The 26,703-nt window shown below is 39.9% G+C and overlaps 1 protein-coding gene across 6 annotated transcripts; it reads right to left on the reverse strand.

Annotated features, from left to right (window-relative positions):
- Positions 1-1,273: 1,273 nt before the first annotated feature.
- Positions 1,274-25,948, reverse strand: OTUD4 (OTU deubiquitinase 4). 6 transcript variants are annotated; one of them, XM_079307238.1, is made up of 22 exons: positions 25,778-25,948; positions 24,158-24,241; positions 21,281-21,331; positions 20,945-20,991; positions 19,120-19,192; positions 18,569-18,650; positions 18,201-18,345; positions 16,230-16,287; positions 15,712-15,829; positions 15,420-15,484; positions 13,896-13,996; positions 12,507-12,631; positions 12,208-12,388; positions 11,498-11,657; positions 10,573-10,693; positions 8,879-8,934; positions 8,174-8,332; positions 7,524-7,662; positions 6,455-6,534; positions 6,265-6,379; positions 5,527-5,567; positions 1,274-3,912 (listed from the first exon to the last, which is right to left on the reverse strand). In XM_079307238.1, exons 1-22 carry the CDS (start codon positions 25,940-25,942, stop codon positions 2,686-2,688), a joined length of 3,393 nt encoding a protein of 1,130 aa, XP_079163364.1. In that variant the 5' UTR covers positions 25,943-25,948; the 3' UTR covers positions 1,274-2,685. The 6 variants fall into 6 exon arrangements, with proteins under 6 accessions (XP_079163364.1, XP_079163367.1, XP_079163366.1 ...); XM_079307241.1 differs by having other exon boundaries at positions 6,265-6,534; positions 8,174-8,221; XM_079307240.1 differs by having other exon boundaries at positions 6,265-6,534; positions 8,249-8,329.
- Between the last annotated feature and the right edge of the window lie 755 nt (positions 25,949-26,703).

Genomic DNA, 26,703 nt, shown 5'->3' on the forward strand with positions numbered 1-26,703 from the left:
TGCTTACTCAAGCAGACATGTAAAAAGAACTTGCAGCTATGTATCTTAAAAGTAAGAAAGGTTATTTTCCATTCAACTGTTCTCTGCCTTCATTGGCATGTGAGAAATAGCATGAGAAAACATGGCCTTGTTCCTGTTTAATTTTTGCCTGAGAAGCTGTATAAAGGAGTGGGGTTTGGGGGGGAGGCTTTTTGCCATAACTTTGGCTGTACTGAGAATTACATACACACTACACCTCCCTCTGTCTTGTAACAGCAATGCACCTGTACTATAAGAGGCAGGGAGACTCCCTAAAGAAGTGCAGGTATTAAACACATCCTTACACAACAACCCTGGTCACACAAAATCTTCAAAGGCCAACTAAACTTGTTCTCCTCTGCACAGCCTGACTCCCTTTGAACTGGAGTTGTGCAATCTTCTTTTAATCAGCTGTAATACGGATGAGGTGAAGATGTGGTTCAGCTTATTATATGCTGAATGCTACATATATTACAGCAGGATTCTGCAATCTAAAACATCTTGCCCCAGGCCAGAGGTTGGGCCAATCAGTCTACTACTCCTTCAGCAAGAGAGGAAACCAGACTTTCTTGATCAGCATTGAAAGATGTATCTACACCTTCCAGTCCTTCACTGTCCTAGCATAGCAAGGCACTGTAGGTCCAGCTGAAAGAAGGTGGGTTTTAGAAGCAAATTGTGAAAGCACATCCCTCCCATTACTGCCATGCCTCTCTTGCCCAGTGTTTCCTAACAGATTGCTGTAGGAAGTGTTACTGCCTTCACTCTTGCAACAAAGCTTGTGATTACTACCTGCTCTAGGACAGAATGATTAGTTCAGTGACTGCTGCACAAATTTGGGGTACAGCTGGAGTTTAGAGTTGAAAATTCACCAGTAAACTGAACAAGCAGCCCTCTTTACAACAAGTAGCCCTCTTTATGTTTTTTGAAGGAGTTGAAATAAAGAGAATCACAATTGTAACAACAGTTAAATATCTCGGTGCATGCTTTGATCTCAACCTTGAAAGGTTGAGACCCTGAATACATTTCTGAATGAAAAAGTATTTAGTGAAAAAAAGAAAAACCAAAAACGCCCCCAGCATGACTCCTGCCCCTACAAACAAAAACTCCAAATTCAGTTTATGGCTTCAAATTTTTTGCTGCTTGCCAGATCCTGTTCATTATTCTGCTGCTTACTACAACTGGCTCTGTAAGAACAACACTTCACTTAATGCAATTTCAACAGCTTTAAATACATAAATATAATTTAGAAAGCAAGTGAAAAGACAAAACATTTATTTTAATTAGAGTTTTATACATAGCATGCATCTGAAAACAAACTCTTTATCATGTAACTATCACTCTGGTTTCTGCACCAAGGTTGTACAATCTCAGACACAATGAATGGGTACCATCACCTACACTACTGTATACAGAGATATAAAAATATACACAACAGTTCAATTTTACAGAGCAACAGAGCTGAGTGAATACTGTGCACACTGCACTCTCCAAGCCTGGACAGCTGAACATCCAGACTGCAAAGGCAACAGGAACACTGCGGAGATCGTAACTGGGCTCAGAAGAAACAGCATCAGAACTCTGACACAGTGTAAAAATATAAGGCAGAAGCCACTTTCTTCTGAATTGTAGGGAAGAGCAGAGCACACTGAGACTCTCCATTCTTGCTTTTAAAATTAGTTCCAGCAAGGAGTTGTACATGCAAAACATCAACAGTGCAACAACAAAAGAATACTGAACAGTAGCTCAATCGTACAAACTTAAAAAAACGTAACACGTACTTTATGCATCTCCTCACAAAATATCTAGGATTTGTCAGTGCATTAGTGTTAAAGTGGCATTAAAAAAATTTCTGCTATTATAACAGATGCAGAATTATTTTGGAAATGCATAGCATCTACATTTTTATTGTCTTTGTAATTATTCAGTTGGCATAGGCACCATTCTAGTCACACCAGCATTAAGAAGATTTCATGGTGGAAACAGCCATTCTTATCAGTTCATACACAGGTATTCTTGACTTCTTGTCTTGATTTTGATTTCAACAAATAAATGCTTTTTAAAATTCAAAAATATACCCTATGATTATGAAAAGAACTATATACAACATACCTAAGACACAGGGTTAGCTGGCTGCCATACGTGTAACACACAAGAGAAACATTCAAGTTTGACAGATATTTTTTCTTTTTGAGATGAAAGGCCTTTGGGTTGGAAGCATATCAGAGACAACAGTGCAGTAGGCTGAGAATTCCTTTAGCTCAGTTCAGAACTAAGGCATTGTATGATAAAATATACATTTATATTTGGTGCAATGTTACTGTCAATTTTAGAATCTAGATCACATCAAATGCTGTCATTTGTCACTCTAGTAAACGCACATACCCATCTTCTATCACAAACACAAATCTTTGTGGGGAAAAAAATTTTCAAACACTAAACCTATTTTTTTGCTAATTTGACATTGAAGAAAAACTGCTAAGCCAGACAAACTCTATAGAGTCCTCCCAAAAACCCTATGGTAGGACTTGACATCCTCCTAGTCTTTACTTTTCAAAAATTAGCCAAAAATTAAACATATCATTGAACTTCACTAAAAAGAAATTAAGATTTTAAACTGCTACTTCAAATTACTTTTTGCTTCTTAAATTTTCCAATTATCCACTCATTTTATGCTTGCTGCCCCCTCTGATTATCTCCCAGTGTTGCCCTTCTCCTGTCATTCCTATATGGCTGCCCTCTAAAGTTTCTCTGATACTGGTACCCATCATCTCTGCTTCTGCTGGGTGGTCCTTTCCAGGCCTCCTCATTTCTTTGGAACTGGTATCCTCCTCTGCTGGAATAACCCCTGTCAGGTCTGGGCCTTCTGCCTCCTCCATAAGTCTGGTTATAGAACTGCTTGGATCTGCCACTCCTCAGCATGTCAGAGACCTCAGTGTCATCTTCAGAGCTCTCTTCCCTCGTTCTCTGGGCCCTGCTTTCCGTCTGCACGCTCGCAGCGCCCTTGGACTCTCTCCCTTTAGCAGGCTTCTCCTTCCGGCCGGGAGTGCTGGCTTTCAGTTCGTTTTTGGGAGGTTCTGCCAGCAGTGGCTGCGTGCTGGGCCCTGCCGTCGGCCTCTCCGGGCCCTGTGTCTGCGGAGCGCGGTGCTGCTGCCCGGCTGCTTTCTGCTTGGGAGCGGCGGAAGGACAGGTTTGCTCCAGCTGAGGTGCCCTGGCTGAAGTGTCTTTGGGGGTCCCTGCAGCAGCCACTGGGAATGGGACGGTGTTGGAGCCACTGCCACTGTTGGTCTTCTGGAGCTGCTCCGCACAGTTCACTCCAGGAACTGGAGGGCTGCATTCCTTGCCCACGTACATGCTGGCAGAGGCGCCAGCTGCTGCCTCTTTGTCCTCAGGTGACAAGACAACATTAGGTCTCGCTACTGAATTCTCAATGAAACCCTGAACTGGGTACCCATACCAGAAGTGAGGAAAAAAAGGAGGTGCTATGGGAACAGCTCCTAGAAAGTGATTGTGTCCAAAAGGCGGCTGCGGGAACATGTTTTTCCCTCTCAGGGACTCCTCGTAGTTCGCATGAAGAGCTTGCGCTGGATTCTCCGGTTCAACACAGACCTGTCCTTGACTTTCTGTCACCTGAGCTGAAGGTATGATCAGAGGCAGTGATGGAGATCTGTCCACCTGTGGAATCTGACCATTGGACCTGGCCTCGGTCTGGACAGCAAAGTGCCTGTTTGGTCGTGCAGTTTCATTTTCGCTCTGAGTGGGAGCAGCCTCCTGGAACCAGGGGTTGTGCGGATACACAGGAAGGGACACGTTTGGGTACATTCTACAAGCAGCTAAATAGGCCTGGTGCAGGGGGTACAGGTAAGAATGGGGTGCCCACATGGGACAACTGTATGCCTGCAAGACAGCAGGGGGAAAAAAATTAAATATCAGTTGTTTGGTCTTTTGAATGTTCAGAGAGACATAAAAGCACACCAATCATTTACCATTTTCGAAACAGCTATTATAGGAGATAAAAGTTAATTTTCTTTGCAGTGACTACCCTCAATTCTAAATCCTACAACTCGAGGATGGTGCTCTTATTTTTTGTTTTCTTTCCAAATGCAGTTGATATGGGCAACAGTTACGACCAGTAGAAAATTTAGTAACAATTTAGTAATCAACTTCTAGCTATGTGTTTGAAGAGAACCACTTCGAACTAATTTTCCAGAATCACACTTACTAATTGGCAATTTCTTCTACTAGACCTCACTTTGCAAAGGCCACAACACTGAAGTCATCTACCCCAGGGGGGGTGGTGACCCCTTCCCTTTTCTCTACTTCTGAATTGATGAACTGGACTCTAGAAACAGTCCCTGGAGCAAAGTATCCCGAAAAGCCTAGGCAGACGACCTCTGCAGGAGCCCCTTCCCTCTCAAAGTGCAGTGGAAAGGTGTGGGCAGGGCAGGGTTTGGAGGAGAGCAGCAGACAATGCAGATGGTATTTCCCAGACCTGCTGTACCCTCTGACAACAGCAGAGGAGCACAGCCATTAGAACGTGGGCTGGGACCAGCAGATGGTGCTGGAGTGCCAAAACAACAGGCTAGATCCTAAATAATCCACAGTAGCAGTAAGGAAAGTCCCAAGCAGGTCAGCTTAGGAAACACACTGCTCAAATGCATTGTGGTGACACTTATTAATTAATGACTTATGGATTTCCTATTAAGACTTATATGAGACAAAAGTATCAAATTCACATTGGAAACTGCTAAATACTCTCTCTTTCCATGACCAGACGTGAAAGATTATCACTGCTATGGCTGAAGTCCCATAAAATAAACCCAAGAATTCTCAGCACCTTTTCTCCCAAGTCGTTTGCCTGACAGGAGTAAGAAGGTAAAAGAAGTTTTATGTGCAGAAGGGAGAAATAAGGCAAACAACTAATCCTTGCCAAGCCATGGAAAATGTTGGGATTTGGTTGAGCCTCTTCTCCAAACACACACACAGATTTGCACCACATTTACACATACATGCTACTGTAATGACTAAAAAAGTGAAATACTGTTATCATTAACCTGAGCAGAAAGGACAGACATGCAGGTTACTTAGGGGAGCGTCCCCAGGGAAAGATTTTGGGATCTGTAGTGCAGTGGCTTTGCCAGTACACAGCCAGGGCTGCAGTCTGAGGGCATTTTTTCGTTCCCTACACATGTCATCCAAAATAAGCAACTTCACACTCACAATTTATCTGGGACTTTGTAAAGCACAATTTGCTGGCTGTGCAGCCACAGTTGGAAGCCAATAGTTCTCACTATGCTGTTAACATGAATTTGATTTCTGCTGACTTGAACAGCACTGTGGACAACTGCTGGAATCCCAGTTAACAGAACAGAAAATAAGTACTTCAAACTGAAAGAAGGACTTGAAATGTACAGCTGTAGCAACAAAAAATTCTGCACTCCAAGTTCCAACAATTATTTACAAGTGATTTTTATAACAAACATGAAAACATAAGTAAGTTCGAAGACTTACCTTCACACCAAGATTGAAGAAAAATCTAAGAATATTCTTATCTAAAAAAAAAAAACAAAAACATTTATGAACACCTAAAATATTTTATCTGATACAAAAACTGCATGAAGTTCTATTTCAGTAGATAACACTGGTATTAAGTTATTGCTTGCATGTCTTCAATTGATTAGTTGGGGGGGGGTTTTGCCACTTTTTATCTAGTAAGATATCCAGAACACAACAGCAGTTTAAATTTCAGTTTTAACAGTCTGTGAACTACTAGTTTTTAAAGAAAGAGTTCACTAAACAAATACCACTGTGCAGTCAGACACGAGATGTTCTTTATGGGCATACCTTGCATTCATGCCAAAACCTGTATTTTCCCAGATCCATAAGGAAATGCTCAACAGCTTCCAAGCTTGTAAATGAATTGAGCAAACCTATTAATCTGACAGGAGCAGTTCTCCAAAAATAATTCTTTACATGCACAAAACCTCAGGTTAGGGTAGGGCAAGCCAAGAACACAAAATGATCCTACCAGATGTCCAGGTGTGACCACTAGAAACAGTCAGTGTCAGCAATGCAAACTAAAGAGCTACAGCTCCATTCAATATTCCCTCCCACATCTTAAATCACAGAATGACAACTGTTGGATCTTTTGACAAAGAATGACAACAGGACCACAAAAAGCTGGGTTTATCTATATTTTAAGGAACAAAGACCTATTAGGAGAAATGGTGTAAAATTCAGATTTCTCACCTTTAGGTAAGTCTTCCCCAGTACTGCACAGGGAGTAAGGAGGTGCAACAGCTCTTTCTCCCTTTTCATTAAAAGGGAATCCAGGGTATAGTGGATCCTGGTAGGGATTCAGAGTCTGAGGCAAAGGCATTAAAGGCTGGTTAACTGCTTGTAGCCACACAGGAACTCCAGCAACTGAAGCAGATGTTACCTGAGCCTGTGATACAATAGAGTCAGGTCCTGTTGCTGGTCCTGGCATCAGTGAAGAAGCAGGTATTTGGGTTGGAATACCTAGAGGAAAAAATTCCAATATACATACATATATATCAAAAAACAGAACAGGTATCAATGCATATCTATACATATGTATATACAGATAAATAGTCACAAACCAAAAGACATCAGAAAAGCAGGATTCAAAATGCAGAGAAGAGTTTTCAGGAAGAATGAAATAAGTAAGCTAAGCTTTCCAGAAATAGCTAAACTGATACCATGTTTATTTTTAAAATTATGAATGCCAGAAGGAAATAGGAAGGAGAAAAAAATGGGGGAATTGAAACTTTTATGTGAATCCTTGAAGTTCTCATTCTGACTAGTCATTTAGAGTCAATTCTGAATCAGAGCTTAGATCAACTTGGACATCTTCTGCCACACAGTCACAATCCTGTCTCACTTGACTATCTCATATGAACAACGCAGGCTGATCTGAAAGCTGGTTCCTGTACAAAAACAGCAGTGTGAGAGAAAATGCAGCACCTGATCCAATGAGTACTATTGATTCTAAGCTAACTGCACCGACTACAAGGTATGCACAGCACACAAAAACCCCATTACACTGGCTGCAGCTCAGGTCCAAATGGATACATTAGTTCCAGGCATACAAGTCTCAAGCTGAGTCAGTCCTCAGTCAACCAAAGAGCTACTACAACATGGGACACAGCACAAACACTTACCAGATTTCAACATGTTGACAATATGTTCTACCTTAAGCCAATCCTCAAAACTCAATGCTATCCCACTCAAGAGGAAAATCAGCCAATTAAATACACAACCCTCTTAAACCTTCAGGTTGGGAGTCAAGCAAACTGTACATACAGGCAAAGATCTGTTAGAACTCTCACTAGCTTTCAGCAGTGAGAAACTATGTTCCTATGAATGCCCGCCTTTGGAATGTGAAATTATACTAGACAGGGTCTCCTGGGGTATCTTCAGCTTAGTAAGAGAGTTAAAGTATTTTCCAGGGTTAGTAATTTCTGATTAATGTTAGTATTGCTGCAAACCTGCTGGTCCGTATGTTGCTGGCTCACTTGGCCAAGCTGGCACAATGGCTGGTACAGAAGGCACTGCTGGAGGTAAATGCACCTCAGAGAAGACTGGAGAGGGTGTCGGGGTTACACTCGGCAAGCACTCGGTCAGGCTCTGTAAAAACAAACAAATCTAAATCCCTATGGCTGGTGACCCTGGTGACTCAGTCTCATCTCGACTACCACCAGCCCCACAAAGAAGTACTAACAAGGAACATACCCAAAGAGACCTGAGCTGCAACAGGTGTGGAGAGCTCTGCTCTGAGCTCTGTCCAGCCATGCCTGTACCACAGAACCATCAGTGCTGGAACCATCGCCTCAAGCTTTACATTTAAGTATCTCCCACCCAAAAGAAAAGCCACCCTTGCAAGCAATTACCAATAACCTCAGGGAAACCTGAAAAGGAAAAGCTACAGAATTTGAAAGGAAAAGCACAGTTACCCTGATAGAAGGATATGAAATATCTCCTCTCTCAGAAAAGAACAGACATACTTTCACTCTATCAAGTATTGTCCTTTTACAATCTTTATGCTGGACATAACAGATTCCTAACTCTAAATATGAAATTTTAGCATTATCACCATAGAAATGACTGCGTAATTAAAAGCCAGTATTGTAATACATACGTGGCTGTGATGAAGCTCCCCTTTGTCTGAAGTCTCCTGACTGGAAAACTTTGAAATCAAACAAACATTTCTTACTTGCTCAGCAAGAATCGGAGAATCTGTTTTTACTTGTTCCAAAGGAGATGAAGCTTTTGGGTAACTCTCATCTTGACTATTCTTCTAAAGCAAAGTTAGAAACAACAGACACAGCTAGTCTAATATTAAGATTAACTTTACAAAGAGTTATTCACAAACAATAAACCACACTCCATATAAAGTGGGCTAAGCACCCATCACATATTATACTAGTGTGACATTTTGCTCATTGAAAGGACAGCAAAGGTTAAAAGCCAACAAGAGGCCATGATTCTTCACTGAACTTCAGAGCTCATGGTTTGTTAGCATAATAGCCATCAGCAAACATCAAACCTTCTGTGGTCCCATTATACTGAAAGTACAGACTGTACTATGCAATTACAATTCCAGATTTGTAAGTGCTCTCGATAGCCCAGGTTTGAGGACTCCGATTGCAGAGAAGGACTAAGTATAGGTTACAGGGCTGAGAAAAGCTGACAGAAATACAAGCCTCCAGCCTCAGGAATATTTCACTAAAAGCTGTAAAGCAGCAGCAGCAATCACAGCTCTAAAGGCAGCTATTGCTCTGCTAATCATGTATCAGAAAAGCAGTAACATTAAAAAAAAATTTGGTCTTTTCTTTAAGATTACCTCAGATGAATTTGGCTCAAGCTTCTGACTTAAGTGGATCTGCCTGGAATTTGACTCTGCAACACCAAGACATAACCTAGTAAATGAACCATTACACCACTTATGGCTATCACAACTTAAGCCAGTTAATTTGTCTTTCCAAAATTAAACTTTCAAAACCAAACCTATACCTCAGTATATATTACTTCAAAAAACTTAAATTTCTATTTTTAGCAAAGATTAAAGCACTTTGAAACAAACAGTTGTTTGGGCAGTAACAGAGCAGCTACTTCAACCTGGGTTCTCCAAGCTCTTCAGGAATTCTTTACTGCGGTTTGGAAACCATTTTAGTGATGCCTGGGGAAAGCAGGAATGACATGCAGCTGTCCCTTTAAATATATTCATCCTAAATTGCTCCTAATGAAACAGAAGTTTGTACTTTGCTTAAAGTGAAATTGCTCCAATCACCATTTTCATATTCAAGTGTTAAGAACAGAAGATCTAAATCCTGTCTACTTTTGACTGAGTAAAAACAGTGTAGAATGTTGCAGTGGATTAAACTAAAAAAGTTTTCAGACTGCTGTATCAAGTTTCATTTCTCAAGCACAAGTAAACACTTTGGTGGGGAAAACAGTGTTAAAAAGCAGTCGTGACATAATAAGATCTGAACAAGTTCTTCATGTTCTGGCTTACATTCAGACCTGGCTACCACTGCTTGTCAATCAAACTCATGCCCAGATTATCAATAATAGATATAGACTTTTTGAAAGCTTGTTACTTATGCTGTTATAACTAGACAGCAGTATAAATGGGAATAGTATTGATTTTGAGAATTACTGCCAAATCCCTGAGCAGCAATAGGAATCCCAAAACACTCAGAAGGAAGTATATTTGATTCCCATAGGACTGTTAACCTAGTTTCACAAGAGGCAATGCAATCCAGTGTCACAAAAAGCAGAGAAAGCTGGACATGCCATGCCCTTCAGCCAAATCCATCATGACATTGGAGTCTTTACTTTCTCTCCAGCTTTCTCTACATGAACATTCCTTAAAAAATGTCAATGTTCCTTAAAAATTCCTTTGCAATTAATAGAGATGTACTAACTACCTCCTCCTGACACTTACAGCTTTCATCTATTACTACCATGTTCTACTTCCTCACAGAAGAAAAGATTTAAGTCCATGAAGAGAAGCTAAAGTGTTGAAACTGACTGGGGGGAGAAGGAGAAAACCCAAACAAAATTTTGACCACGTGACAGAGCTTTCTACTATAGACAGATTTGTTTTTCCAACCTTTCTGTACACCAGCTTCTCCCCTTCCTGTACCATGGTATACTAATTCTTAACCATGCCACACTTCTACCTGCTTTTCTCATAATAACCCTTAAGGCTCCTCCCACTGGCACTTTCTGACATACACTCTAGAATTTCAAAAGTATCTAGTTTAGGGTAGCCCTGGTAATTCTTTTAGTTTCTCTCATTTCTCTTCCCATTTAGTACAAATATGCCAGCCAGGAGTCTACTCTCAGCCACACTCACAAACCACACCCTTGCTACCTCCAGCCCAGTTTAGTTTGGTACTGCTTCTTAGGATAACTTTCCCCTCATTGCCTAAAACAGATGCCCCATCTTGAATAAATTCTGAGGCTGGTAATGAAACCAAGCAAACAAACAAAAAAAAACCCCAGCCATTATCTAAACCCACTTAGTTTTACCTTTCTCCTTCTGCTCTTCTACCTCTGCTGTACACTTGCTGTTTCTTCTTTCACTGTTTGAGAACTTTTTCTGGTTTACATTATCCACAGTCTGTGTAGCAGCCTGACAGACTGTCTGGTTCTGAAGAAGTGGACAAAAACAGAAATATCACTTTATGTAATCAGCCCAGTGATACTTTACCATCATCTGCTATGATACTATTATGCCTTCATGACAAACAGTTTTTATGTCTGTGACAGGCAGAAAGGGGAAGGGGGACTCTGGCTCAGTATCCTGCAGATTCATCCACTCTCTCATTAATGGCCACATTTTGCCAAATGACCTTTAAGAGCATTCATGTCACTAGCTGATGTGACAACATCTGTTTCACTCAGACAATAAATCACATCCTTCTCCTGCAAGTGAGCAAATACAGCAAACTGTTACTGCTCAGGGGAAGAAAAAAAACCTCTGTCCCTTAGACTTCAGTCTTTCACGAGTCAATCTTCCCAGCCTTGTTCTTGTTTCTGTTTGCCCTAGGATTTAAACCCAAAAAGCCCCACACATCTCCAGAACAAACTTATGTGGAGAATAGCTCTTTACCCACAGGATCTACTTGCTTCCCTGGAAGTACTGAGACTCCCACCCATTTTCATTAAAACTACATCAATAGAATGATCTCTCCAAAATCCTGCAGCTACAGATGCTCATGTGTTTCCCATATTTACACACCTAAAAGTTTATCCCAGGATAAACTACTATGTGCATTTTCTTATCTTTAACATATAAAGCACTGTAGATACCCATATTTCCAATTACAAAGTGAATACAAAACAAATAAACCCAATTTTTGAATTTCAGTGTGATTCAAGGACAGCAAACCAGCACCTAATGAAAGGTTCACAGACAAGTATGGAAAGCTTAATGACCAGGAATAGAGCATACATTGCAAAGAGCTGGAAAAGCTTGTTCATCCCGCTGCTGGATCTCGTAGAGGGAGCGAGACTCCTCGATGGCCTGCTTCTCCCTGCGCTCCTCCGGGGACAGCCCAAAGTAGCTGCAGTCCCTGCTGCCGTGGCTCAGCTCCTCACCGCGCTCCGCTTTCCTGCCGAAAGGAAACGGCGGCACCCGCACTGAGAATTCCTGACCAGCCCAGCCAAGCTCGTGGGTTAGGAGGAAGGAAGAGGATGCAATGGTAAAAATAGAAACTCTGCTGTAGCAGCCCAAGGAATCAAAAAGTCACTGCCAACAAATGCAAAATGTTCTTCTCACACTCCTTTCAAGTGGTAAATCAGAACACAAAGCAGTCCCCCATGACAGGTTCAGCAGAAGCTGAGGGAAGATCTTAGCCATGCCCAAGAAGCACTTGCAACATTATTTCAGCCCCAACCAAAAAGAAAAACAACTACAACAAAATCCACACTAACATCCACCTTCCAAGTAAAAAAAAAGTGACTTTGTAGGCAGTTTCTGTCATGCAAGAAAAAAAAAGAATCCCATGCTCATATGTATTCTTAAGGACCTGAGACACTTCCTAAGAATTCAATGGCAACAAATTTCAAAAGAATATGGTGGAAGCAGTTGAAGCAGGCACCTGGGCTTCCAGAAGCTCAGTCAAGAGTTCAAGCCAGGGAAGATGCTGTTTGCAGTTTTACCTTGCAGACTGGGAAGGATTCCTGCCTGGAGCTTTTTGCTCAGTTGAGGTCTGATGAGGTTGGGGCCCAGCACACAAGAACTGGTGCTGCCTGGTTCCCACAGTATGCTGAAGTCGAGGAGGTAGTGCTGACTGGGGCTTGATTGACTTGCTCTGATTCTTTGGCCCTCTGCACTCTGCATCTGTGGTAACAACATGAAAAGAGGTAAGACATCTGTCTTATTCATTTTTTTTAAGTTCTTTTGGGACAAAACATCTGACAAAGAAGATCCTGCCACACAAAGACAGGTACAGTCCTACCAGGCTGAGCATTCTGTCCCCACGTTGGGTAAAACTTTTTTATCTTCTTCCCTGGCACAGTGTTCCAGCCCTCCATAGGAGAGGTCTGTGGAAGAGGTTTAAGGCTCTTCAGTGAGACAGCATGCCTACAAAACAAGGAATTATGGAGGGAATAATATCTTAAAAGACCAGACTAGGGCTTGCATAAATTAATACATGTTCACTAATACTGATAAATCTTTCAGTTTTTGAGAATATTGCATTCAAAGTCCTTTGCCTTTATGGTAACACTCAAGCAATGTGTAGAACAGCAAACCCATTTTTTTCCTTTTTACATAAAACTGGTAAGTTGACATAAATTTATCCAGTAAAGAATGATCAGCCATTTGTGAGGTGCCTATTATAAAGTCTTCAGGGCAGACAAAAAAGAGAATTATCCCAAAAGATAATACACTTAGATAAAAGCAATACTTAGATAAATTATTACCAATGCTGCAATAAGTACAAAGATTGAAAATTGTTACATTGATTGTGTATATCCCAGAACAACTACTGCCTTTTTAATTGAGGATGCTGGAGGACAGTCCAAGCAACTGTTTACATTATTTGAAAGGCAGACATTCAAACAGGTTAAATTCCAATTTTAAAAGGGTTCAAACTGCAAAATACTCTTCACATCTTGTAATTTTTTTTAATGGTGATCAAATGAGACAAATGGGCATCTTTCTCATTTACCTTGACTGGAAGTGTTTCCTCTTCTCCAACTACAATCAGTGTGGGGTTTTTTGACCCACAAGTCTTAGGACTTACAGCAGAGGTTTCAAACTGCTCTCTCCCCAGCAAAACACCCTAACAAACTAAAAACCCCACCCCACACAACCAAAACTATCAAATCCACTACCCAAAACAACAACTTTAAACATTATTTTGTCCCAGGTAGGGCAAAGATGCTGCTGATCTAAATAGCAACTTGTCACCCCCTGTATGAAATCAGGCAGAGCTACTCAACCACCAGAGGAGCCCAGTGCTTTAACAGACCTTTCAATATGAAAAGCTTGTCACAAATCTAGCATCTAATTATTAAGTGCAAGCAACACCTTATTAGCTAATCTGTTTAGGATTGTATCTTGTGCTCAAAAAATAAAAATACTGTTAATAGTATAATACTATAAATACTACTACTGTTCTACTTGGAATGTAATACCCAGCCTACTTGGCACTAGAGAAAGAAGTATGAAATGATAATCAATTTTTCCTTTTTTTTAACAGTATGCTGTTTTCTTAACAAATTTATGATAGTACTGCTCTCAGTAAAGAAACAAACACATTTCAGGGGCTGAAGTTAGCCCTGAACTAAAGTAATGCTTTGTTCAGTTTGGTGCACCCTTCCAAAAGAGATTAAGCACTCACTTTGCTCCAAGCTCTTCTACAAATACAACAACAGGCCCATTCTCTGAAAAAACTTCTTGAATATGGGCATTATAAAATTTCCCATTATGTTCTAAGCGCACCTGTAAAGAACAAGAGTAAGAAAAAAAAGTGGATTAGCTCCAAAGATTACCGTGAGAGGAGGTAACTCCTCAAAATATCAACAATGTTACAAACAGAACTTTTCCTCTGGGCAACAGAAGACCTGAGAAATACACATCACAGTTCAGTAAATGAATCAAAAGCTGATCTTCAATCTCTATTGCTTCTTCACAAAGAAATAAAAATACTATTAAAACAAACAACACTAACCAAACAGCCTACAAACAAACAGCTTGCTGGGGAACACTACTTAATGAAATATGCTTTTCAAAACCACATGAGAAAGTTAAAAGCAATCAGTGCACCCAGGCTTTTCAGCTTCACTGAAAACACTCTCTCACAATGAAACTCAAAGCTTTTCCCTATTAAAATCCACTTCACTTTAGTGAAATGTAGTCTAATTAGGAACATAATGAACACCAATTACTTCAGGAGTTATTCTTCAGAAGATTTTTTTAAGAACAACAACAAAAAAAAATCTTTAGACATGATCATCATGGTCTGACTTTCTATGTTCTTAAAATTCTTCTGTCGAATAAAAAATAAATTTCTTCACTACAGTATTTGGCTTTATAGTTTTAAAGCTTTACAGGCTTTATTTTAGTCTACTCTAATTCTTACTATTCACTTCTTGTTTTCTTCCCATGTTTTCATACTATGTATTTACTGTCTTGCTACATATATATAGAATTTCAGAGAGAGAATGTTAATTACCAGCATGTTTTCTCCTCATACAAAAAAGAGTCCCTGTGCTGCTCAATTACCTCAACTGAATATTTTGTCATTAGAATTAATAACTTTAATAGATGGTCAAATATCCTAGAAAGAAACACGTTTAGCCAAGCACAACCAGTTCATTTAAGGACACTAATCTAGAAATTGAGAATTTAATGGCAAACCTTGCTTCTTCTTAAGCAGCAACATTTAATACAAATGTTAATAGAATTTGAAGATCACTTGTGTAACACAGTTGCAACACCCTAACAGGAAGAATCATCCAAGACTTCAGGATCTGCAGTAACTAAAGCAAGCTGTACTTTATTACTTGGAAGTACTGAGATTTTATCAAAGCCAATATACAAAGAGCAATCACTATCTCCAGTGTCAAACATGAACACATGGCTCTACAGTTCCATGCTTAACACTGAGGCTCCCAGTCATCTTATTACATATATTTTTGGAATTAACCTTGTGGTTTTTTAATGGAGCAAAATTGCACTGATCAGTTGTGTGTATGCTGTAAGTCATGACCACTGCCAACAATTAAAGAACAAGTATATCCTCAGCTGAAGATACAAGGCAAGAGTATTTAGAAAGTAACAATACAGAAACACTTAAGAGGGAAATTGGACATACTGAGCAAAATGTTAATGTGTCTATAAACTACAATTCAATATTACTTACTTTACATTTATCTCCAATGGAGTATTGCATGCCAGCAGCAATAGAGAAATCTTGTTTTTGCTGATCTGCAAACACAGAAGCAGTAACATACAGTTAATTTAAATATACCAAAGGATTACTTTCTCAAGCCAGTAAAAATGCAAACCAGGTGCTTCATTCCTAAATCTGCCCACTGACCCATGTGAGGAAAATCAAACTAAAGAGCCAAACTGCCCCTTGCATCAGTTCCTCAGGAGGGCTTCACTTCACACAGCTTGCAAAAGCTGCAACTTTGAAGTATTCTGTTACTCACCCCATTTGGATCTGAGCCAAACATCGTATTCAATGTTTCTGTAAACCAAGGGATCAAGCGATTTCAGAACCTTTTTAGGCAACACCAACGAGGGGGGATTCCCATTGCTCTCAAGGTGCTGCATGGAACAGAACAGAGTGTTAAATGGTCAATTAACAGATAAACCCAGCTCTGCATTTTTCTATCACAGTGCTCAAGCCTTGTACTGAAATATAAAAATGCTGAAATAACATACAGCAGAAAAAGCTTTGAAAAAAAAAATAATTAAATGGTGTTTTTTTAACCAGGTATATTTTTGATGCCAGAACAAATCTAAGAACTAAGCAACACTAAAAAGGACACTATCCACTTCTGAGTACATAAAAAATATACATTACTTTCCAAAGAAACAGGTAGATTTTAGGAAATTACATGTTAGGAAAGCTATTAACTTGAGAGTCTCTCATGAACATTAAATACTAAAAAACATAGCCAAGTACAAATTACTGGAAAGACAATAAATCTCAGTGGATAAATACCTTGTTGCCAGAAAGAGACTTCATTCCGTTCATATCACTAACTGTTGTAGCTTTACTTCTGTAATAGGAGAGGCAAGTTATGTTTTCATAATGAATTACAGCATTACTAAGGACTGAAAATCAGATAAGACATCTAAAAGGGGATAAAAATAGTGACACTACAATTCTCTACATGTTTTCCTCATAATAAACATATCACAATATCTTCATCTCTTGAAGTGAAGAAGCTGTCTTAAAAAAAAAAAAAAAAACAACTGTATCTTTAACTTTCTTTGATAAATAAGATTTTGCACTTAAGAACAAGTCTATCTTATGTGTGCTTTGTTGTCACTTAGGAAAAAAACAAAACAAAAAAAACAACAAAAAGGGGTGGAAGACCAGAGAAACAAAAGTCCTCTTAATTTTTGCAATGACATGATGAAAACATTGCAAAAGTAGATGTAAAAAAAAAAAAAAAAAAAAAGCCGCCCTCAAACCAAAACCTACTCCATTAGTTAACTTGTATCAGGCACTCTAATTTATTCCTATTTTCTGCACCTGACATCACTGGAAAAATACTTTCCACAGAGAAAGTCCCAAGTATTTTTCCTACAACAGCTGTAGGCAACTCCTAGCATTAACTTCTCCCAAAACTACTGCACTTAATAACAACATAATTGAAAAGTTTATATTCATAAAATGAAAAGAATCTGCTGGAAAACTAGCTGATGAAATATGCTGAAGTCAACCTTAGACAAGAAAAGATTTAGGACTTCATAAACTCAGCAAAGTGTCTGTAATTTGTGTTAACTGGGTCAAGAGTCACATACACACAAGCCAGCCCCTGTATTATAGGAATGTGGTTTAAATCAAAAACATTGAGTTCCACAGTCTCCAGTGAGCATATGACCTTATTTCTAAAGGTGCTAAGGAGGTTAGCAGGATATTTTCTTAGGGATCCCAAAGATACAGGGTAAGGCTACTGCATTTGAATCCCAGGAAAGCTCCAAGAACAGAAAGGAATAAAGATTACCATTAGCTGACATTTAGCTATAATAATTGTTTCCTGAGGCAGAAATACTTTGTATTTTAATTGGCAACATTCCCTAGCATTTCTTTTCCAAACACGAAAATAAGCTAATCCCTTTCCCAGAAATCTTTTTTTCCTGTGATGATTTCCATCATCTTTCTTTCTGCTGTTTTGAACCTGTTGGAGAAACCAGCTCCAAACAGCTCAAAGAACATCTTCTGCCACATGCCACACAGCAGAGCCCTAGGGAAGGACTGCAACAATCAGTGGGAAGAGACACCATGATCCACTGATACAGCATCCTCTCCACAGTTTCAGGGGAATTTCACACAAGTCAGAGCTAAGAAAAGAAAACTTGCCAGTATGTAAGTGCAAAAATGGCAGAGTGAATGAATGACTGTGCAAAAGGAGTCAGGTCAAAATCTCAAAGCTTGCTAGAGCATCCATCAAAAAGAATATAAACCCACTTCTTTATGATCAAGATCAAAATGGAGCAAGCTGCATGTGTATGTCTGCATTAGCTTCACCTCAAGCAAGTATTCCAGCCTCCAGATGTGGAGGCCACACAAGTTGGATCAGATTCCTGTAACTCTACTCAGCTGCAGAGTAAGCCAAGTCATTCTCAGAGAGTTTACCATGCCAGCCTGGCACACTGACAGTTCTCCCAGGGAATTCTGCTACTCTAAACAGGAAGAGGCACATGTTGCAATGGCAATAATCCATTATGCAAAGAGACTCAAAGCTAGACTGCAGGAAGAACAGAGAGAGGCCAGAAGCCTGTCCCTTAGGTAAGTGAAAATTACACATTGCATTCTTTCACACTTCTAACCCTACCTCTTCATGCTTCTTTTCTAAGTCATTTTTAAATGTTTTCAACCCTGACTGTTGGATTCTACTGCCCACCAGAAATTCAGGAAACTCATTCAACCTGTGTTCACAGGCAACTTTGCATTTTCATTTACCTGTAGCTGTCATCTTCCGAATCCGAAGCAGACACTTCACTGCTCCCATTACTTCCCTCTGTCACACCAACAGCACTAAGTTCTGCCATGATTTTCTTCACATCCATATCAAACACTTTCTCATAGAGCAACTCGTACAGCAGAGCTGGGGAAGAGGAGGAGAAAGTGGAAGAGCAAAATCAATTACCAGATAAATCAGTTTTTATTCCACCATTCAGAAAGTCACTGACAATTCAAACTGAAAACCAAGTTACTGAAAATGACTGTAATAAACTTGCACACAAAGCCTTTTCCTGAAACCTAACACTGATATAGCTCTAGGAATTTGGTAAAAATATGGTTTTTTTAACTAACAGCTTAACACTTACACTGGCACAGAGCAGCCTTCTCTGCATACTCTATGGGATACACAATATCATAGTGGTTTCCATTTGAGAAGCACAGCAATACCTATTAAAAAAAAAAATCACACGGATATTTTAGGCTTTGCATTTCACTTGATTCCTCATAAGCACTAGCTTTAAATTCAATTTAAGGCACCCATATGTTTTGTTATCTCAGGATCTCAATGTATCAATAAAACAATCAAAATGTTTGGTGGATGTCCTTTAAAGCAAACAGAATTTTAACAAAAGAAAAAAAAAATTAAGACAGGTATTAGTGCCTGAAAATTGACTTCTATTTCTATTGAATTTTATATTAGCAGGAAGATAAGGCACACCCTAAGTACATCTCATTTATTTAAAAAGAAGTGTTACATATATTAACAGCACAGTTGCATTAAACATGAAAAAAATAAACTGCTAAAATTGAGTTCTCAGAACATTTCATTGTGTTGAACAATAAAAGTCACTTGCTGTTTATAAAATAGTCTTACTTCAGCCTGACAGAATAGCCAGAGTTTTGGGGGGTTTTTTACCTTATCAGAAAAGCCATTTTCAGTTACACGTGAAGGAGAAGCATTTGGCTCCTGGTATATTATGAAATCTTTCCTGGGAAACAAAAAAGTAGCAGTTGAGAATTTATTTTAAAAGTAGTATCAATAAAAATTTGAGCATTGAAGTCAAATTCAAGAAAGATACATAACCACAGAAAACACCTGGTGGTTTCTCTGATATAATCAATCATTATCATGATTTTCAACTTAAGTATTTTCTCTCTCCCTCTCTCTCTTTCATCCATAATGTTCTCTTAGAGTTCTTTGCTAACAACCTGTCACTTCCTTCAACTTCTTTTCCACACAGGCAAAAGTGTTATCAGTCTTGCAAAATAATTCAGTATATTCACAGTTTCTGGATAAAAAACAAAAACTTTTTACAACTACCCACAAAAAGCAATTCTGAGAGGAAAAAAAGATCCACCCATTTCAGAGAGCAAAGAAAAATTTCCTAGATAACTAAACTATATTTGTGAGAAGTCTGAGGAGTAAAAGTGAAATCAAACCTATTTGCACTGAATTTCTAACCTATGCCTGAAAAGTATGAAATTCACTTATTGGAACAGAACAGGAAATTCTTACTTCCCTTAAATCTGCCAGCATGCAGGAAAGAAAGCAACACTTTGCCCTTACCTCTAGCACTATTCCTACTTTCCCTGAGACTCTAAATTGCCTTTTCAGTAGAAGCCTGTCTTCTCAAAACAAGTATGGCAGTAATTAGCCTTGTGTGTTCACCTCTGCAGTGAAATACCACACAAAAGTTACATCTGTGCAACAAAACTCTCCTGATGCTTTCAATGGAAATTTAAAAAACCCCACTATCACCAGCCAGGATTTGTTTCAATTCATTTATCAGCTGTGGCCTTGGATACCAGTGTAGCATGACTGCAAAATAAACTACTCCTATTTATGAGAACACATTTCTCATGGCCAGAAATACAACAGATTGTGACCATCCAGTGTCTGATGTGATTAAGCATCCATGACTTAAATTGAGTTATATCCCTCTACAACCTGGCTCAGTGTAACCATCAGACCTCCTCACTAAGCCTCTTGAGCCAAGCTTTGCTCTGACTTTCAGCTCAGTCCTCCCCCATCCATGCAGGACAAACTCTGAGCTGGCCCATTCACCTCACAAAATGCAGAGATAGAATTCCATGCAATTTCCCACACATAGCACTCAAAGTGCCCAAAGGTAATATTTAACTAGTTTGATTCTCTCCTCTCTTATCAGCTGTCCCATCAATAGACAAAGCCATTAATTTACAGTAAACATTTTGAAATTCTGAATTTTTAATGGGCTTATAAACAGCAGACAGTGAAGATGATGTGGATTACTCACTCCCTTGCACAATAATTAAAAAGCAGTTTCAAATACTCAGCACATTGTTTCTCACTACTTTGTGAAGGAAGATTTAGTATACAAGAAATGGGTACAGCTCACATATGAGCAATAGGGTTAGTACAAAAGCCTTCGTGAGAAACAGAAAGAAAAGCAATTTTAACAGAAAAACTTGGATATTAAAATCAACAAAATACAAACTGTATGAGATTACCCACAACTTGCTGTGCAGGTGAGAACATGGCATTACTGCAAACCTGTATTCACATTCCAGATTAAATGTAATTTTCTAAACTCACTTTTCTATTTTTATTTAATCCCTTGACAGCCACAGTTTTCAAATACATTTATAATTTTACAGAGGACTATGGTATGGTATAACATAATTCTACCTTTGCTGTTCCAACTGATTTACTGACAAAACAACAGAAATTCTCAGTAAAGCATATTGAAAGATTTTCTTACTTGTACATAAGAGAAAGGGCACTTATTTCTACTTGTCCAACCCATTCCTGTATTGAAAACAGAAGAAAAGTAAGTTCAAACAAACACACAATTATACCTCCTCATAAGCAGATCAAGAGATCACTGTTGAAAATATATTAACACTGAATCTGGAGCTCAGACATAAAAACACCATTTCCCAAAACATTTTACAGTAGAGAGTACATACATAAAACTATATATTCAAAGACCTCCTAAGCTCAATTAAAAACACTTCAGAGGAAAAAAAAAAAATCCAACTAGCAATCAACTTCAACAAAATTACTTGCTTTCTATTACAAATCAGGTTTAACATACCTGTGGATTTTCCAAACTTTTTAAATAATCTTCAAATGGCCCCTCTATGAACTGTATTAAAAATAAAAAACAACCAGCAGTAATTAGTCATTTTTAATAGTGTAGCTTATGGAATCCCCAACCTGTGACCCACTGTACCAATGGGAATGTACCACTGGAAATGGAAGTCTCCCCTGCCCTCAAAAAGCTTACAACCTAAATATAAAGGGATGTCAAAACAAAGGAATGAACAGTCAAACACATAGTTTTGCCTTGCAGAAAACAACCACATAAACAGCTTTCAAAATCATCACACAATTCAAAATAAACAAAACAAAACCCCCCAAAGAGAAACTCAGCAGCCAAATGGGGAAGAAAGCAAAGATGATGTCATGTAGATTATGGGCAATTCATCTCAGGCATGCAGAGGATCACTGAAGAGAGGAATTGTGGACATGAATTCAAATATCTTGTTAAATAAATGGCAAAGGACAATCAGAAACAGGAGACACATTTCCATAGTATGGAAGCAGTGGTAACATCTAGTACATCCAACTCATACAGCACTTTGTTCTGTATCACCTCAAACTGCTTTTACCTTCAGTAAAGGATGCAAACAATCAGGCTACACTTCAAGATCCAGCCCAAAAAAGTGATCCTTCAACTGCACTCCCTAACACACATGAGGAGGCCAAATTCTCAGGTGTCAAGAGCAGAGAAAGATGCTGCAGTTGTTAAGGCATATTAACTTCAAAGTGTTTCAGTCACACTGGCCACAGAGAGGTTGCTTTTAAAATTTGTTCTTTAGTCTTCAGTAAATCTGCTTGATTTACTTGAAATAAAGACCCACAGAGGTGCAAACCAAGAAGGAAATCCCTTTATGAACTTGAGCTGGATGGACTCTTTACCCACAGTGATTAAGAAACAAAAAAAAAAGGAGAACTGAGTGGAACAGTGAGATGGAAAGTTCTGCTTTAGCCATTTGGAAGGGAGCAGAACTAACAAGCCTATCCAAATTTTAATTTACATAGAAGCAACTGGGTGTGAAGTTAAAAAAGGTGCATCAGCCACACATGATCACAGCTGTTACTTTTTGTGCCAAAATTAATTGATCTGAAGATAAAGCACAGAGGAAGAAAGGAAGGACACCAGAAGTTCTCATAGGACATTGAAGAGTTAGAGCATGAATGTAACACAGCAGCAGTTCAAGATAACACTTCAAGAAAGGCTGAGGATGGAAATTAAGATGGTGGCTACACTCCTGAAATCCTCGTTATAACAGTATCAGTGGAGAGAAAGACACAAATTCAAGCTGAAATTTTTACAACAGAGAGAAGAGGAACTCTAGGAAGCACCACCATGTCAATAGAGCATGCACTACTGAGGAGGCAGCAAGTGAACAGCTGAACTAGGAGATTTGGGAAAGAGGCATTTGTTGATTATGCTGTTTGTGTTTTTTAAAGAGAGATAACAGTGGTGTACTCCTGACAGAAAACACAAAGCAGAGTGAGAGACAGAGGCAGCAAAGGAGATCAGCAGAGATTAAGCAAGGTACCCATGGAATGAAGGAACAGTGGGAAATGAGAACAAATATGAAACACCTACTCCCACAAGAAACTTAAAAAGGAAACTTTTCAGAAGGACAGTAAAGATGGACAGAGGAGAGGCCACACCTTGGGATAATATCTGAGTGGGAAAAAAGAAGACTGGAACCAGGAGTTTGGATGAAAGAGATCAAAACAATACCAAAACCACACTAAAACCAGCTAGGACTAACAAAGCAGGGATGGGGAAAAAGATTCACTTAAGAGTCAAAAAGGGCATGAAATTTCAAAACACTATACAATAGAACAAGAGAACAGAAGTAGAGAGGCAGGTACTGAAGAGAGCAGGGTGGTTCTGGAAAGAAAGGGGTTAAAAAGTCATCTGTGAAAAAATGAAGGAGAAACATCCAAAAGTTAGAAACAACCAGAAGGAGTCAAGTCAGAGCAGCATTGTCCCAGAGAGATCTGCTGTATTTTATATCATTAATTCCTGATAACTTCCATGATAACTGATTTATGTGATCACCCACATTTGAGCTGAGGGTACCATGTCAGAAATTACAGCACAAAGACACACTCTTATTCCTCTTTCCTTCTCTTCCCTATGCCAGTGCACACCTAAAACAGGCTTTGTATTTTGGGTCTGGATAAATTTAGAACACAAAAAGAGAGTAACAATCTTCTAGTAGCAAATCCTTACACATACTCCCTTTTTGTCTGTCCTGAAAATCAGGTAACAGTATGTACACTAGAACCTGTATAAACACAAACAGAAGCACCATTACTGATTAATGCTCTTTTAAAAGGAAGAGAATAAAGGAATTTGTAATATTAACACTGACAGTATAATGAGTATCAAACTATTTTACATCCATGGTTGATGAAAAGCTTAGTTACAGATGTTTAAGGAAAAAATCCTACAGTGCCAATGCATAATAAACTGCAGACCCTGAAAAAAAATTTCACTAATCTCATCAGTCAAATCCCTTATATACTAGAAGAATAATCAGCACAAGAACATTTTATGAATTTTATTAAAGTAGGCACTATACTAAACAAAATCCAGACTATAGTAGCTTCACTATAGACAACTGAAGATTAAGTTTGCTTTTCTTTCTTCATGAGCATTAAAAAACTTCTCCCACACATCACTCCAGTCCAAGGAGCACACAAGTCTCTCCAGGCTTATGAAAATGAGTTACTAGCACATATGTGCTAATTAATTTAAATAGCACCAACTGTTATTTTGCTATGATGAATATTGCCATAAATGTAGGGAGGTGCAGAATATATCAAAGTGGAAAGAATAAAGTAACTTTTCTTAAATGCTGACAAAGAAAACAAAAATACTTACTGCTTCAAATTTCTCCCTATTTTTCCGAAGATAGTCTACACAAGCCATTCTAACATCAATGTGCCGAGACTGAGAGTGCAACACCTACACAGGGAGAGAGAACAACGTGACATTGGATCTCAGGAGTTTTGATGACAGGCCACAAATAATTAATGATTGCTATCTAAATACAGGCTTGGAAATACTCTAGTTTTATTTTGAAGAATATTTAATATGCAGACTCATTCAGCAGCAACATCTTCAGGCAAGGCAAACCTCAATTACTTAAAAAAAAAAAGTAACTGCTGAATTCACAGGTTTGCTAAATTCAAACCTTCAATTTTAGGAGGATTTATGAAGCAAATGAATAGCATTTATTGTTAATCTTTAACTGCCTCCTTTGTAAAGAACTTCATTTAATTGAAAGAAGTTACAGCAGGACTGGATGAGGTGGCATCAATGAAAACACGTTCAATCAAACCAAGTCCATCCAAGTCTAACAGGGCATGTTTACCTTCTCTTCAAGAGGCCTGTTGCCCAAACACTTTTTTGAAAGCCAGGAATTCAGTTTCCAATATGACACCTACATTCTATCTCCTGTTCAAATTTCTACTGGAAAGCTATTACTTTCATCACAGGGTCCAACTTATCTTGGTACAATATAGGGAAGTTCCAGACAATTTAAAAGTTGCAGCATCTCTTGTAGTCCTTATATGCCACCCTCAAAATAAATCACTTCCAAATTCAGTTTTTCTGAATGACAAGTACACAAATTAGACCAAATTTGCAATTAGACACTTAATAACTCCGAATTAAAGACCTTACTTTCATAGAGACCATTTCCATCGATCCTAAATGATTCCATAATAAGAATGGGATGTTAAAAATGTAATTGCTGAAGAAAGTTCTATCAACACTGAAGTGTGAGAGAAACTTTTTATGTACTAATTTAGCAGTCAGAATAGCAATATATATATATATATATAAAAATATATATATGTCTCTATTCCCTTGAGATAAAAAAACACTCAGTTCTAATCAATAGTGTTTGCTTGCCTGAACTTATCAATTCAGTGAGGAAAGGAATTTTTTTTAAGTGATCTGTGTATAATTAGCACAGGAATCTGGGTTCCCACAATCAGAAGCACCAGAGCTCCCACTGCTGTTTGCTTGTACTTAAGACAAGATGACGCTGTCTTAACACTAACACTGAAATGGGGGAGGGGAATTCAACAGGAAGAACAGAAAATAAATTACTCACTTTCTCTGATTTTACAGTCAACTAATTAACAAAACTAGGAAGATGACTATTCAGCTCTTCCCATTAAATTCCTTTTCCTAGACAATCTCATACCCAGAAGCTGTATTCTGATGTTGAGATCTTACACTGAAAAAAGCTGAGGAGGCGGTGGAAGGTCAAAACAGATAAGGATTTCTTGGTGGCAGGAGGCAGCTGTACACGCATAACTCCTCTCACCTCGCAGGGCGGAAATTATTTTGGTCAAGTCCCGTTTTCCACTGGCACATGACCGCATAACCTTAACCTATACCTGTCTGCGTTTTAGCGTTAATTACCACCCACTAATGAGATCCACTTCCCATGCTTTCGTGAGAAGGAGCTTTGTTTATGTAACCAGTTACCTGCTCGGCCACAGCCCTGAAAAGGCAGGACCCATCCTTGGCCACTTTCTTCCTGTACAAGCCCTGAGATCGCAGGTAGCGGTCCATGGACGTGTCCCCGGGGGCGTCCCCGCCGCTGCCGGGGTGGCTCTGCTCCCCTCCGCCGGCCCTGCCCGCCGCATCCATGTTCACCGAGGAGAACGCCGCACCCCTCCTAGTCCCACATGGCGAGGAGAAGCCGCGGCGCAGCTCCGGGGCCGGGCGCAGGTGCAGCGGCCGGAGCGGGGGGCAGCCGGCAGCCCGCAGGAACGGCAGGAACGGCAGGAACGGGAGCGGCAGGAAGAGCAGCAGCCGGCTTCACGTTGTCCACTCGCATGTGGGGAGCGCGGCGAGAAGCGGCAAAGTTTCCTGCGCAGCCCGCACTCGCAGCTCCGCCGGCGCGGCTTCCCGGCGGCTGCGGAGGGCCGGGGGCGGCTCCGGCGGGTCCCGGCGCCGGGCGGAGCGGGCGCGTCCCGGGCGCGCAGCCGGCCTGCGGGCGGAAAACAAAAGGGAAAGGAAGGACACGTGCGGCCCGCCGGGAGGGAGGGAGAGAGGGAGGGGAGGGCGCAAACAGGAGCGTAACCTGGCGCTTATTTTCACTTTCAGCCCGGGCGCTGCTGGGAGCCGTAGTCCCGGAGGAGGAGGCAGCGGCAGGGGGCGGACGCAGCGCCGGGCCGGGCTGTCAGCCCTGCTCCCGGCCGGGATCATTTCATCGCTTCGGAGCTCAGAACCAACGCGGCGCGGGTGGCTGGTGAAAAACTCAGCATAACCCGGCAGCGTGCGCCCGCAGCCCGCAAAGCCAGATGTATCCTGGGCTGCATCCAAAGCAGCGCGGGCAGCGGGGAGAGGCGGGATTCTTTCCCCCTCTATTCCCCTCGTGCTCCCAGCACAAGGAGGACATAGATCTG

This window comes from Erithacus rubecula (assembly GCF_903797595.1).
Source record: "Erithacus rubecula genome assembly, chromosome: 5".
NCBI lineage: Eukaryota > Metazoa > Chordata > Aves > Passeriformes > Muscicapidae > Erithacus > Erithacus rubecula.